The following is a 15,693-nucleotide window of genomic DNA, read 5'->3' on the forward strand; positions in this document are numbered from 1 at the left end:
GTTATGGTTTAACATCATACGAGATATTGACATAAGGTTAACATATCTTATATAGTTGAACTTTTTCTAACTCCATAGAATTATTCGAAAAAAGGTCAAAGGCGTGTCGCGCACATGCTAGTAGATTCATAGAATTATTCTAACTCCACAGATTTATTCGAATAAATAATGCTAGTAGATTCGTTCTTCTCTTTTAGCTAGGTCCTTGTACCACCAAGAGGCAAGGCTGGCTCACTTTGTTTTGTTCCATTGCGGCCGGGAATCAGAGAAATCAGAGGCAATTAATGCTACGTTTGGAAGTCTTTGTTTAATGAAGCACTAGTCCTTGCTTGGATCTGATTTCTTGACCGTGGTGGACAAGCTATATGCTAGCTACGTTGGGATGGAGCGAGGGATGGGCGCAATGATCTGGAGGGAGAGCCAAGTCACCTGACTTGTATTATCCCCGCCAAATAACAGGTTGTATATATGGAGTGATGATGTGATGACACAGAGCCAATAACAAATCAAAAAAAAAAACAATTTACTGATACTAGATGATCAAATTTATTTATTCAAACACACCCGCCAAAACCAGTTCATATATACTTGGGCACAATGGCGTCGTCGTCGACATGCATATATGCAGATGCAAGGACATCATCACAGCAGTAACGTAGAGATGATGAAAGCTCTGTCTCGACCGCACGTAGCATGCGCAGTCTCATTCCAGCTTCTGCACCACCTGCTGGGCGTGGGCGTGGGCGGGGCCCCGGGACACCGCCGCCGGCGGGTACTCGAGCAGCGGGCGGAGCGGCGGGGCCGGCAGCGCGGCGGGAGGCTGGCGACGCGCGGCGATCGCGCTCGCGCTCGCGCTGGGGCCGGCGGGCGCGGGCGTGGACGTCGACAGCAGGAGGCGGAAGGTCCAGGCGAGGACGTCGGGCGCGAAGACGCGGAAGACGAGGAAGACGTCGTACCAGCTGGGGCGCTTCACGTAGGCGTCGCCGCGGCACGCGCCGGCCACCAGCGCCCGCGCGTACGCCTCCACGTGCCCTCCCGGCAGCGCCGCCGCCGCCGGCTCGCGCTCTCCCTGCTGCTTCCACTGCACCTGATCCGCCGCCGCGCCTTCCTGGTGGTGCTGCTGCTGGTCCAGCGTGAACTTGCTGCCGCCGGCGTCGCCGCTGACCCAGCCGTGCGTCGCCACGGTCACGCCCACCTCCTCCTTCACCTCGTACCGGAGCGTCTCGTAGAAGTCCACCACCGCTGCCTTCGCCGCCTGCAGTGCCGTGCCACGCCATCAGTAGTTTCGTGCGGCAAACAGCTTTCTTCTTCAGAGTTGAGAGTTGAGACAACAAGAGGGGGCAAAAAAAAAAAGTAGGCTTGTCAACTTACAGAGTAGAGGCTCATCCTGGGCATGGGCAGCCAGCTCTCGACGGACGCGTTGACGACGACGCGGCCGTGGCTCCGCCGGAGGTAGGGCAGCGCGGCGTGCGTCGGGTACACGTTGCCCCAAAAGTTGATGTCCTGCATTATATAGTTATGCATGCGTTGCATTTGCTGCGTTATGTATGCGTGGGCACGCTGGTCCTCTACGATCGACGGCATGACATGCATGCGATGCGCATACCATGAGGTGAGGGAAGGCCGTGGTGTCGCCGGCCTCCTCGAAGCTGAAGTCGTGGCCCAAGCTCACGGTGTTCACCAGATGGTTCACTGCGCCCATCAGCCCAGGTGTGTTTTCCTTCGTTAGCTTTGTCAGAATAAGCAGGGCTAGCTAGGATTGGGATGCAGATGCAGACAAATTAAAGAGGAATTGACTGCAAATTGCTGCACTGGTAGCTGCTGCTCTAGCTTAGGTACTTGTGTCACTCGAGACATCTTCTACCTGGTATGCGTCTGTTTTTCAAAGAATACTTTTTAATGATAATTGTGAATATCGTCTGTGTAAAAAATACTACTAGTAAAAAGGCCCGCTGCTCGTTGTGTCAAACTTCTGAACTTCAGAGTCAAACTTCTTTTAGTCGCCAATTAACCTTTTTTGTCATATTACATGAAAGTAAAATTCCAATGAAGAAACAAAGAAAATGTGACTTTTAACCCTGGTAAATAGGGGTCATATTACTTGAAAGTAAAATTCCAATGAAGAAACAAAGAAAAGGTGGTTTTTTAACTCCGGTAAATAGGAAATACGCTATCCGGTGCACATGAGACTCTAATGTACATATGGTACATATGAACTAATAAAATTCACAAAAAAATTCTGAAAAAAAATCTATACATATTTTTTCCATCCTACCCTAATTATATACAAAACTGTAAGTTTAAATTCGTTATACTGTAAATGTAATACAAAAGAGAACATTTTGGCTGATTTTTTAATTTAAACTTGTTAAAAATTAACTTTTTATTACAGGTAAACTATAACGAAATTAAACTTGAATTTTTGTATATAATTGGAGTAAGCTGGAAAGAATATGTATGAATTTTTTCAGAATTGTTTGTGAAATTTGTTAGTTCATGTGCTCTATATGTGCACTAAAATATTATGTGCACCGGATATGTTCCCAAATGTTAAAGGAGCAGATTTCGAATGTTACAACCAAAATGTCAAACTATTTTTAGAATGAAAAAATAGGAAAATGAACATCGAGCTAGCATAGTAATTATATATCTTCCCAAAGAGGTCGAGCTAGCATATGTTCCCAAATAGGAAAATGTCAAACATCGAGCTTGCATATGTTCCCAAAGAGGTCGGCTTTGCCGAGTGCCAATTGGGACACTCGGCAAAGAAGTCGGCTTTGCCGAGTGCTGTCAGGAGGACACTCGGCAAAGATATCTTCGTTGCCGAGTGTCACCGTTGACACTCGGCAAAGCCGCCGTCTCCGTCTACCGGCGCCGTAACGGTCGCTTTTCTTTGCCGAGTGCCCGAGAAAAAGTACTCGGCAAAGAAGTCTTTGCCGATGCACTGTTTGCCGAGCCTTCTTTGCCGAGTGTTACACTCGGCAAAGCCTTTGCCGAGTGTTTTTAAGGCTTCGCCGAGTGTTTCCGGCACTCGACGAAGCTATTGATTCCGGTAGTGTAAGAGCAACGACTCCAAAAGTCTCCGTAAAACTTTTCTCCAGAACGATGTATTGGGGGCTCTACTAAAAAGTTATTTCCCCAAAATAACTTACCACAGCAGATCTCTAAGAATTAACTCCCTAATATTTCAAATTTTAGACACATCAGCGTTTTTTGTACGATAATATTTGCTCCATTTGATGTGGCCCATGCTAGATGCTTGATACAAAGGCGCTTTGCGAGTGAGTGGCTCTATCATCGCATCACGAGAAATCAGCCATTGTATACCTGACGTACAGTTCCATCATAATGGTTGGGCAATAGAGCAAGCTCCACAGGCTAGCGGCTAAAAATAAGGATGCGTTTGGTTATGGGACAGCTGGGACATATAGGACAAAGACGTCCCTAGAGATGTCAATGGAGATCAAATTCCCCTATTAGGGTACAGGTATGGGACAAAAATTGTCTCCATGGACTGTAACCATAAATACATAGATATCATGATGCTAAATACCTAAACTAACTGAATACAAAGATACCATGATGCTAGCCGAGTACTCACAAAGCCAAGGCTATAGCTGAACAACATTAAGTCAAGTACTCAGATTAGCTGAGTACCACGACATCACGACACCAGCCAAGTACTCACATCGACCTAGTACCACATTAGCTACATAAGTTGAAACTCATGAGGCGAGGTGTCAAGATGCCAACCGAGTATGATCACACATTAAAACTTGAACATCTATGCTATGTAGAAACTACTACAAGACTATTATGTGGTTTATTTGATATTTAATTATTATATAATAACATTTTAAGAAAAAGTTATGGCTATGATACATTGGTTTTAATGCAATAACCCTTAACCGATAAGAAACTGGTCGACTCGAGGCTTGGGGGCTAGAAGATTTGAGCAGCTCATAGCCTCACTATGTCCTTAACGACTATTCTAATGAAGTAGCAAACTACTCGGCGAGTTTTGAGAGTCACCAAGATGATGGTGATAACTACAAGTTCCATCTACTGCTTTGCATGATCAAGTTGCTCATCCTCGTATCATTTTGGTTGTCTAATTGTCTGTTTGAAGATTTTAGCACTAAGAGCATCCCCAAGAGCTCCCCAGAAGTCTCTCCTAAGTATAGTTTTTTTGGGAAAACACAAAAACATGTCTCCAACAGTTTCTCTAAAGTGCTCCCAACTTTTTCATACCCCTTAAAACTCCCCCATTTGTAGCTACAAATCTGGGGTTTTTGGGGCTCCCCAGAAACAATCTGCCGCTTTAAGGGATCCGTTGGAGAAAGAATTAAAATCTACCTCCACTAATTTTTTAGATTTCCCTTAAAATTGATTTTAAGGAGTTATTTTCTGGGGAGCTCTTGAAGATGCTCTAAGTTCTACAAAAAATACTACCAAAAGTTGAGTTTCTACTTAGATAATGGCCAACGAGCAAGAATACTATGAAAAGATGGTTTGAGTTGTAACTCATCAAGAAATAAAGGCTCTAGTCGGTCACTATCGTGGCTTACTTGACATGACAAGATAATTACATGGCCTAATCGGCCATTGTCATGGCTTAGCCGACTACATTCCAACTAAGAGCATGTTTGTTTCAATTTATAAAATACATAATCTAGATTATAATCCGAATTATATAATCTAGATTATAATCTATCGAGATTATAATCTAGATATAGCTGTTTGGATGACCAGACGATATCAATGAATATTATTGATCTTTGAGTCATAAAGACAAAGACAACAATATCATGTGTGCGTGTGATTTGGGAGAAAGAAGAAAAATGGTAGACATTGTAATTTTATGAACATAATCATGGATAGTGGGTCTTTATAAAAAATAATGTTAAATAAGGTATTTTTGAGGAGATTATGAGATTATCAGAGTAGCTCCAAGAGGCTCGGTAAATAGCCCGTGCTCGATAAAAAAAGAAAAGTCCTATAAAAACAGATTCCAACAGCCTCGCCATGAAGCTTGCTTTTTCATCTCGCTCGGTATCCCCTCTCCGTCGCTAGCCATGTTTGCCGAGGCACTGTGACTCATCATCTCCCGCCCGCACGCTCTCTCGCCCGCTCCCGCGCCCTCCCGCTCTTGCTCCTGCACTCGCGCCCTTGCGACCTCCCGTGTATAGCTCGCGTCGCCGCATTCTTCCCTCGTCCTCATCCATCCACGTTCAGGCCACCGCGTCCTCGCCAACTGAGGCTAGGGAAACTAGTTCTGTACCGCATCTGCAGGGATGATTCCAGTTTGTGCCAGGAAGGGTGTAACAAGAGGTAGGTCGCCGGGGGAAGAATTTGATGAATCTGGTGTCGGATCTCTGCTTATTGCTTTGCCTGGTTTGGTACTCAAAGAGGAATCTGCTAGATCCGACCTTCCTTTCTCCTTTTTTTAACCTTCTAGACAGCGGCAGACATCTTGTACATATATTTTGTTGTTAATTACTACTGATTAGCAGCTGAACTGCTTGTGCTGGATTTTTCAAACTTTTATGTCCTTGTAAGGAACAAAGCAGACGGCTTGTAACTCTCTGCTTACAATTACGCCCAGGTGCAATGGCTTGTGGTCTGTTTCCTTCGGCTTGTAACTTTTGTTATGTACTTAACCAACATTGTGGAAGTTTCCATCTTGAGTCAGATGACAAATGCTCATATTTTAGCAATATGATGTTCAGAATATGTTACGGGAGAAGCATATAGATTTACAGATGCTAGGTGGTCGGTACAACTGTTATAGTTTTGTTGCAGCTGCAGCGAATGATGCCGTTGTTTACACCATGCAAACAATCATTACACCATAAGGACACATCCAGTGGCGGAGCTCTATAAAATTAACGTCCCGGGCCATTTTATAAAACTTAAAGGTTACTTTAAACAGCCCCTAATATATTGTGCGGCTAAATATACCGCTAAAACAATTTATACCTCAAACATAGACTAAGATATTATTTATTTCAATTCAGCATCTAAAAATACAATAAACTAATACATTGCAAGTTAAATATTTGTATAAAATGAGACATAGAACATGACAATCACAATATAACTAATGAATGCAAAAATGTAAAAGTAAGCACAAAAATATGTCACTTGAACTTTATGGAAGTAGTATTTTTATATGATTCTTCAATTCTTGAAAATGATATAAAATATCAGCACTTTGTATTGTTGGAGTGGCCGGAGACGGCGAGACGCAGGGGCAGGGGCTAGCGACGCTTCCTGCGCGGCTGCAGGCAGCACGACACGCGGCCAGGGGCTCTGGCACGCAGCAGGCAGCAGTGCAGCACGGGGCACGCCGCACGCGGCCACGGGCGGCTGGCGCCTGGCAGCATGGGCTGACGGCGCTCGGCAAGACGGAATGACCGGTGATTGCAGCCTTGCACGAAGGAAACTGGATGCTGGACACAGGATTGCAGGAAGGAAGCAAGACGGCACGGCAAGACGACTCTGCTCTCGTTCCTGGCGGCTGGCGGCTCAGACGGACGCTGGACGCAGGAAGCAGAACGGCGGTTGTTAGGGTTTTTTCTCAAAATATATACTACATATATAAATTTGTTGTTGGGCTACGACCCGGGCCACGGCCCAGGTGGCCCAGGGCCCATATCCGTCCCTCACATCAAAATCTAAATTTGGAGAGTTTGTTGGTTACCCACCCTTCAAGAGGTTCTCTATTTTAAAGAGCCCTCTCTACAACTCTAAAATTAGCTAGGATTTATAGCTAAGCTTTTGGAGTTGCTCTCATAATCTAGACTTTATATTACATAATCTAAATGTTGGTTTGCTCGTTGAATTATTTACACTTAATTATATAATCTGGATGGATTATAATCCGAAATAAACATAATCTAAGCTCGGGAGCTTAGATTTAACATTGGAAGACCAATTTATCAAAGTTACCAATGGACGGATCTAGGGGGTACGCATATGGTGTAATATATATATATATATATATATATATATATATATATATATATATATATATAATGATGTTGCGTTAATAGTCTTGTAAATTATGTTTTATTTGTGTTTAGGCTTATGATCTTAGGATCTATCTAATATTTTTTGATATAGTAGACGAAACACCCAAACAACTTTACGGTGGGTCTTAAGTTTTCGACGGTCGAGAGACAGGAAAGAATCGAGGTTAATCAACAACTCGCTATGTATTATGTAACTGTTTGTATAATCACATTTCACATGTTAGAGCTAAGAATTTAATCTATGCAAATATAATTTATTTATTCCTTTGGTAATATGTTTTAAAATGGACGAAGATAACATAATTAAGACATTGATTATGTCTCTTAGAGGGTCTCAGCTAAAAAGTCGTTTAACTATCAACATGACTTATCATTTACTTGTATTGTAATTTATGAATATTTTTAACTTACTTTCCAAATTTAAGACTTATTATTTATATTTTAACTTAACCTTCAGATTTAAAATTTACTGTAATTTGATGTAAAAATTATTTTTAAATTATTACATGTTTAATCGAATATATATGAAAATTTGAGATAGCATATCCTATAGTAAAATCCTAGACCCACCACTGATTGATAGGGTCCATAAGTTCACTAGGGGTATTTAACCACTTGATAACACAAGTGATCATTACTCGTTACCACGTATGAGGATGTCTAAGACACGATAATCAAATCAGGGTAGTTGGTTTTATACTCGGGAGTCGGGGCTGCGGGTATAGATGGCCATTTGGCACTAACACGATGGGCCAGCCCAGGCACGGCACGAAAAAGCACGGTCCAGGCACGACCCGGTCCGGTTAGTATAGTGCCAGTGTCTGGCACGACACGACTATAGTGTCATGCCTGGACCACTATCTCGACCCGTAGTGCTGGCACGGGCACGACACGGTTACATTTTTTATTTTAAAAATAATAGTTTACATATATTAAGTATAAGAATTCAACATATAACACAATAAAACTGCAGCTGCACTTGTTAGATGGATGCATTTAAGTCTCTTATGCAATTGATTGTGAGTTCAAGCCCCCACAATTACATATTTTTTGCTAAATTCTACAATATACTCAGATGAATCATAGTGCCACCGGGCCGTGCCTGGGCCGTGGCAGCGGTGGGCACAGCACGCTTCGTAGCCGGGCCGGGCCGTGCCGAGTCGGGACATGCCGGCCCGTTTGGCTGCGGGTTATATGTCCTCAGCGGACGTCTTCAAAAGAAATTGCACAACAGACTATCAACTTGTTTATGCTAAACAACCAAAGCCTCACAGGCTAAGCATATACTTAAATATTTGAAGAGTATCTCATAGTTTTTCTCAGGAAGAATACTCGCATGATGCATTGATGCTTGATCCTACTCAGACAAAGACACGAAAAGTTTAGAACTTAGTACTCATGCATAAGAAAAAAAAGAGGACTTGGTCTAGTTACAATTTCCTATATATAATCCTACTATTATTTAAATTTGTAAATTTAGGAACCGCTTATGAAATTTACTCGCTGTTGGAATTAGGACAGTTGAACAATGAATAATCCAGCCGTTGACAGTGGTTCAGACAAGTAACGACAGTGAAGAAGAAGCAGCCCAATCCTTTTACTCTTTCCCCTGAACATCACATTTTGATATCCCCCCCTCCCCTCCCTTTTCCATCTATACGTACGAAGAATAGCCGATGTTGCTGACGATCACTGTCAATCTACACAAGCCGGCATGGCTAGAACGCGCAGCACCGCGTCGTGAGGCCGGCGGAGTCGCCGGCGGACACCTGAATCGCCTGCCCCTCCCCGACGGCGGCCGCATCGTCACCCGCGGAGGAGGCGGCCAGCGCCTTCCTGCTGACGGCGCGGTAGATCTCCGTGAGCAGCGTCTCGAACGCGGCGTCGACGTTGGTGGCGTCGAGCGCGGAGGTCTCGACGAACGAGAGGCCCTCCCGCTCCGCGAGCGCGGCGGCGTCCCCGCGCGGCACGGCGCGGGGATGGTGGTGGCGCGAGCGCGAGCCGGAGCGCGCCAGGTCGGTCTTGTTGCCGACGAGCATGACGGCGGCGCCGCGGCCGTCCGCGTGGTCCCGGAGCTCGCGGAGCCAGCGCGCCGCGCTCTCGAACGTGTCCGCCCTGGTCACGTCGTACACCAGCAGCGCGCCCGCCGCGCCGCGGTAGTAGGCGCTGGTGATGGCGCGGTACCGCTCCTGCCCCGCCGTGTCCCAGATCTGCGCCTTGATCGTCTTGCCGTCCACCTGTGGTCCGTGACCGTGATCGATCGGTGGGAGTTGACAGTTGAGCAGAGCATGCAGAGGTGCCGTACCTGGATGGTGCGGGTGGCGAACTCGACGCCGATGGTGGACTTGGAGTCGAGGGAGAAGGCGTTGCGGGTGAAGCGGGATAGCAGGTTGGACTTGCCCACGCCGGAGTCGCCCACCAGCACCACCTTGAACAGGTAGTCGTAGTCGTCCGCTGCCTGGTCCCACGTCGCCGGCCGCCGCCCCGACATCGCGGCTCCGCCCCCACTTGTTCCTTCCGACGTGGGTGCACTCGAATCGATCGGCTAGTGTGATTCTCTGCTACTGGCTGCAGTCTCGTCGCCTACTGCTGGCTGCTGCGCGCCTCGCTCCCTAGCTTCTCTTCCTCAGTTTCCTCGTAGACTTCGCCGCACGCGGCGTTGTTGTCTCTGCTCTGCTGGCGCCTCCGATGTCCCGATCCCGCCTGCTCTTGTTGTTGCTTGCTGGCCTGTGGTGCTGTTGTCCGACTGTGAGACTCTCGCTTTGGATTTCGAACGGAAGACCGAAGCCGGAGTGGAGGAGGAGACCGAGTGCGCACGAGTAAAATGGTACGGCCACACCACGCATGCACCTCACTATTCAGTAATCTTCAAAAAAAATGGCAAATAAAGGGAAAACTTTGTGAGAGATCAGGTAATAACTTTGTTACAAAACTAAATATAAAATAATAATTCAAAATTATTAACATATTTTTCTAACATAAGTTATGGTATCCTCGTTCATCTTAAAAAATGTAAGCTCGATATATATTATGTAATTGTTTATAATCACATTTCACCCGTTAGAACTAAGAATTTAATCTGTGTAAATATAATTTATTTAATTCTTTGGTAATATGTTTTTAAGTGGATGAAGATAACATAATTAAGATATTGATTATGTCTCTTAGAAGATCTCAGCTAAAAAGTCGTTTAACTATCCGCATGACTTTTCATTTATTATAATTTATGAATATGTTTAACTTACTTTCCAAATTTAAGACTTATTATTTATATTTTAACTTAACCTTCAATTTTAAAATTTACTGTAATTTGATGTAAAAATTATTTCTAAATTATTAAATGCTTAATCGAATATATATGAAAATTTGAGATAGCATACCCTATAGTAAAATCCTACACCCACCACTGATTATTACTCGTTACCACATATGAGGATGTCTAAGACACTATAATCAAATCAGGGTAGTTGGTTTTATACTCGGATCTGCGGGTTATATATCCTCAGCGGACGTCTTCAAAAGAAATTGCACAACAGACCATCAACCTGTATATATTACTTAAAGATTTGAAGAGTATCTCATAGTTTTTCTCAGGAAGAATACTCGCATGATGCATTGATGCTTGATCCTACTCAGACAAAGACACGAAAAATTTAGAACTTAGTACTCATAAGAAAAAAGAGGACTTAGTCTAGTTACAATTTCCTATATATAATCCTACTATTATTTAAATTTGTAAATTTAGGAACCTCTTATGAAATGTACTCGCTGTTGGAATTAGGACAGTTGAACAATGAATAATCCAGCCGTTGACAGTGGTTCAGACAAGTAACGACAATGAAGAAGAAGCAGCCCAATCCTTTTGCTCTTTCCCTTGAACATCACATTTTGATTTTCCCCCCTTTTCCATCTATACGTACGAAGAATAGCCGATGTTGCTGACGATCACTGCCAATCTACACAAGCCGGCATGGCTAGAACGCGCAGCACCGCGTCGTGAGGCCGGCGGAGTCGCTGGCGGACACCTGAATCGCCTGCCCCTCCCCGACGGCGCCCGCATCGTCACCCGCGGAGGAGGCGGCCAGCGCCTTCCTGCTGACGGCGCGGTAGATCTCCGTGAGCAGCGTCTCGAACGCGGCGTCGACGTTGGTGGCGTCGAGCGCGGAGGTCTCGACGAACGAGAGGCCCTCCCGCTCCGCGAGCGCGGCGGCGTCCCCGCGCGGCACGGCGCGGGGATGGTGGTGGCGCGAGCGCGAGCCGGAGCGCGCCAGGTCGGTCTTGTTGCCGACGAGCATGACGGCGGCGCCGCGGCCGTCCGCGTGGTCCCGGAGCTCGCGGAGCCAGCGCGCCGCGCTCTCGAACGTGTCCGCCCTGGTCACGTCGTACACCAGCAGCGCGCCCGCCGCGCCGCGGTAGTAGGCGCTGGTGATTGCGCGGTACCGCTCCTGCCCCGCCGTGTCCCAGATCTGCGCCTTGATCGTCTTGCCGTCCACCTGTGGTCCGTGACCGTGATCGATCGGTGGGAGTTGACAGTTGAGCAGAGCAGGCAGTCATGGCCGGCCGGTCAGGCGAGAAGCGGCGGCGGTAGAGGATAGAGGATGCGTGCAGCGGTGCCGTACCTGGATGGTGCGGGTGGCGAACTCGACGCCGATGGTGGACTTGGAGTCGAGGGAGAAGGCGTTGCGGGTGAAGCGGGATAGCAGGTTGGACTTGCCCACGCCGGAGTCGCCCACCAGCACCACCTTGAACAGGTAGTCGTAGTCGTCCGCTGCCTGGTCCCACGTCGCCGGCCGCCGCCCCGACATCGCGGCTCCGCCCCCACTTGTTCCTTCCGACGTGGGTGCACTCGAATCGATCGGCTAGTGTGATTCTCTGCTACTGGCTGCAGTCTCGTCGCCTACTGCTGGCTGCTGCGCGCCTCGCTCCCTAGCTTCTCTTCCTCAGTTTCCTCGTAGACTTCGCCGCACGCGGCGTTGTTGTCTCTGCTCTGCTGGCGCCTCCGATCCGATCCCGCCTGCTCTTGTTGTTGCTTGCTGGCCTCTGGGCTTGTTGTCCGACTGTGAGACTCTCGCTTTGGATTTCGAACGGAAGACCGAAGCCGGAGTGGAGGAGGAGACCGAGTGCGCACGAGTAAAATGGTACGGCCACACCACGCATGCACCTCGCTATTCAGTAATCTTCAAAAAAATGGCAAATAAAGGAAAACTTTGTTAAAATAATAATTAAAAATTATTAACATATTTTTTAATATAAGTTATGATGTCTTCGTTCATCTTAAAAAACATGAACTCGAAACTCAACTTGTACATAAAAAAAAAAGAGACAAATCTTTCCCGATAAGTTTTATCTTTTTGTTTATCTATATACAAGTCCTTATTTTTTTGATGTGGTTGAGGATATCACAACTTATGTTAAAAAAATATATCAAGAATTTTTCGTCATTATTTTATATTTAATTTTGTATCGTTAAAGTTATTATCTTATCTGATCCTAACCTATCAAAATAATTATAAAAATCATAACATATTTATAGACTAATTTATACTATTAGCTACTAAGGAACAAATTTTGAACTAAAAACTTAGTTTATACATAAAGAAATAAAAATGAAATTTTTTGTTAAGCGGTAAATTCAACCAACTCAAAGAAGCGGAGGAACAAAATAAACAAAAAACATTAGTTGGTTACGCGAACATTATCCATATGTAAGGAGAGTAATTTGGACTTTTTTTCATAAGTAAATGAGAGCTAAAAATTGAAAGCGTATTTGCCATGTTTCTTCAACAAGTTTTAACATTTTAGTCCTATAAAATATAGAATACAATTTTACATTAGTATAATTCTAGATTATTTCTAGATAATCCTACCTATTTTTATATGCTCTCTCATATAATTTTATCAAGACATTGTTCTACTCTTTTTCATTCTCTATGTCTCTCTATCTTCATATTGGTCGATAAATACATTTGCCCGTCCTACATGCTCCCGACCCTACGAAGAGGTGGTAGGGTACAAGCCCACCTACGCCATGAAGCTAACCGGGATAAGGACGACGAGAAGAAGAGGATCCATGACGGTCGCGAAAAGGTTAGGGACATGGAAGGGAGATAACGGGAGGAGAGGGAACACGGGCACCGGCTGAGAGAGAGAGAGAAGTGGAACGGGAATGGAGGAGCTCGAGCCGTTCGGAGCGGTGTCGTGTTGAGGAAGAGGAGATGGTGAGGGATTTGGAGCTAGAATGCAAGCACAGCGTGTGACACTACTATCGCGACCGTGACGTCAAGTACAAATTCGTAAACTCTCGTGTATACAAGTGGAAGTAAGTACACAGAAGGTAACAAAGATATAACTTTTTCTTAAATAAATTGTCAGAGTTACTCATCAAATCTGATTGTGTGTCATGTCGAACATTGTACCGATTGACATACATTCACGTACATTCACGAGATAGAGTGCTTGCACGCCTCTCGGACCGTTTCAAGTTAGAAAACGGGTATGTTAGATGAGCTTTATAAAACTCTGAACTTCCAAGAATGTCCGTGTATCCCATCACAAGTGTCACTAACAAGCTAGGCCGTGTCTAACAAAGCTCTTCTTTTTTTTCATTGTGGAGCACTAGGAGGAGGAATTGGAGTGTGGGTCTAGCCATATCCCACTATAGAAAACGATCACACAAACAAGGCGCACAAGATTAGGAGACAACCAATCATATGCTGTCCTGGAAGGTGATTTTGGAACCGTTCCAATACACTCATCATCATGTATAACTTAATCCTTGGCTCAATTATGATTTGACCCCAAACAAACCTCTTGCCCGGCCGGTCGCTGTATGAATATGATTGCAGGCTGTTGCAGCTCAGAAACTGCCTGTCGCCATCTCATGAACAAGAACAGATGCTGTTTAGGAAGGACACACCGGTGGAAGTTGAGAAGAGAAGAGAAGCGAGAAGAGTTCAACGGACACGGTTTCAATCTCAGCCAGCCAGAGCCAACCAATGCGAGTTGCCGGCTCTACGTGCCCACTGAAACCCGCGCAGAAAAAATATCTGCCATCACCCATGCCACACAAGTTTGATGGCGTTATCTAAGTCCTTGAATTATCAACTAGCCAGTTGTCCGTGCTTTGTTATGATTGAATATAAACATTGTTTATTTTCTAAGCACTAATGTACGGTGGTTTGGTGGTTAACTCCAAATTTCTGAAGCAAGGAGACGTGAGTTCGAATGAGACGTGAGTTCAAATGCTCGCTCTGCAATATTTTTTACGCGGTGTGATAGGTGCGCCCAGAGGGTCAGCGCGGAGGGTCTTAGAGTAACTCTAATAGTTCTTTAAACAACTATCTAAATCTTAAATTTAAGAAGTGAACGGAAAAATGTTTTTCCAATAGTTCTCTAAATAGACTTGCTAAATTTAGTTAGTTGCTATGATTTTCCAATAGTTCTCTAAATAGACTTGCTAAATTTAGTTAGTTGCTATCAACTCTATTTACTCTCCACATTTATCAACTCGATAGGAACTCTCTAAATGCACTTGACGCCAATTCTTCACACCGGCGTGATTATTGTTCCCTTTCCCACACAGTGAGGTAGCAAAGGTATAGCACACTTTTTTCCACTTTCTAGAATAGTGATGTAGCTAGGTCAAATGCGTATGACACAAGTTTCTCTTTCATCGTCGAACCTTGTTGTCCTATATGTTGTGCCATAGAACCATCACTCCTCCATAGGTCATGTCGATCGACCTTTTCTCTTCCGCCCTCGACATCCTCTGTTCTCAACCCTGCAGCCAGCCTGATCTGATGGGGGCAGGGCTGTCAAAGCTAGATTCAAAATCAAACTTAGTTGTTTGATCTGTAAATGTTTATGTGACCCTAAACACTTTAAATCAGGTCATAATTTAATTTTTAGTACTCAAATATAGGACTTCTTGTTGGAGACACTCTTAGGCAAGATGTGGAAGAGATAAACAGATCTGCATGCTTCGCGCATGAACGCACGACAATAGAAACTCGTGCTTTTAATGAGTAGAGATAGAGAAGAGATATCCCTCCTCTATATCTGTCTTTCATAGATTTCTCTAAAAAATCTCTCTATGGTTCATTTGTCTCCAAGAGTGTCTTCTGTATCTCGTCCTCTATACATCAAAAAGCTATATATACTAAGTATGTATTTTACTCTAGTTTTTGAATGTATGTATTCGTCATACCCTCAAATGTATTATACATATTTTAATTTTGATTAATCTATTGTCTAATGTATAAAATTGAAAGGGAAATGTGCCCTTGGGCCATTTCTAAGTATTTTGGTGATTGAGAGCCAACACAAGTGCTTAAATGTGAATCTATGCCCATGGATGGACAAAGTGCAAATCAAGAGTAAAGGTATGTTTCTAAGCCTTAGTACATTGTTTTGAAGACTAATGTATTGTGTCTAAGTGCTTGAAACAGGAGAAATCGAGTCAAAGAAAAGTTGGCTGTGTACAGCCAAGGGGCTGTTCGGTCTGGTGCACCGGACAGTGTCCGGTGGTGCACCGGACAGTGTCCGGTGTGCCAGGCTGCCTCGGCCGAAGAGGCCGCTCTCGGGAATTTGCTGACGGCGTACGGCTAAAATTCACCGGACTGTCCGGTGTGCACCGGACTGTCCGGTGAGCCAACGGTCG

The 15,693-nt window shown here is 44.9% G+C and overlaps 2 protein-coding genes and 1 pseudogene across 3 annotated transcripts; all 3 read right to left on the reverse strand.

The window, feature by feature from the left end:
- Window positions 1-527: 527 nt before the first annotated feature.
- On the reverse strand, window positions 528-1,696 carry LOC113561368 (uncharacterized; the record flags this gene model as incomplete). The annotated part of the gene is given in 4 exon segments (NM_001152117.1): window positions 528-1,255; window positions 1,372-1,503; window positions 1,607-1,689; window positions 1,692-1,696. Coding segments are annotated over 4 exon segments (772 nt in total), but the record flags the coding sequence as incomplete, so codon positions are not given.
- Window positions 1,697-9,207: 7,511 nt separating this feature from the next.
- LOC113561369 (uncharacterized) lies at window positions 9,208-9,733 on the reverse strand (annotated as a pseudogene). The gene is made up of 2 exons (NR_159692.1): window positions 9,340-9,733; window positions 9,208-9,271 (listed from the first exon to the last, which is right to left on the reverse strand). The product of NR_159692.1 is annotated as an uncharacterized protein (transcript).
- Window positions 9,734-10,719: 986 nt separating this feature from the next.
- Window positions 10,720-12,051, reverse strand: LOC100279063 (uncharacterized). The gene is made up of 2 exons (NM_001367067.1): window positions 11,654-12,051; window positions 10,720-11,527 (listed from the first exon to the last, which is right to left on the reverse strand). Exons 1-2 carry the CDS (start codon window positions 11,837-11,839, stop codon window positions 11,009-11,011), a joined length of 705 nt encoding a protein of 234 aa, NP_001353996.1. The 5' UTR covers window positions 11,840-12,051; the 3' UTR covers window positions 10,720-11,008.
- Window positions 12,052-15,693: the final 3,642 nt, after the last annotated feature.

Source organism: Zea mays, chromosome 1 (assembly GCF_902167145.1).
Source record: "Zea mays cultivar B73 chromosome 1, Zm-B73-REFERENCE-NAM-5.0, whole genome shotgun sequence".
Taxonomy (NCBI): Eukaryota; Viridiplantae; Streptophyta; class Magnoliopsida; order Poales; family Poaceae; genus Zea; species Zea mays.

What these genes read in the sequence shown, in the direction of transcription:
- LOC100279063 (NM_001367067.1), bottom strand. Translation starts at nt 11,839, where the DNA reads ATGTCGGGGCGGCGGCCGGCGACGTGGGACCAGGCAGCGGACGACTAC. An exon ending in TCGCCACCCGCACCATCCAG is followed by an intron (nt 11,528 to 11,653) that starts GTACGGCACCGC and finishes CACGGACCACAG; the next exon opens with GTGGACGGCAAGACGATCAA.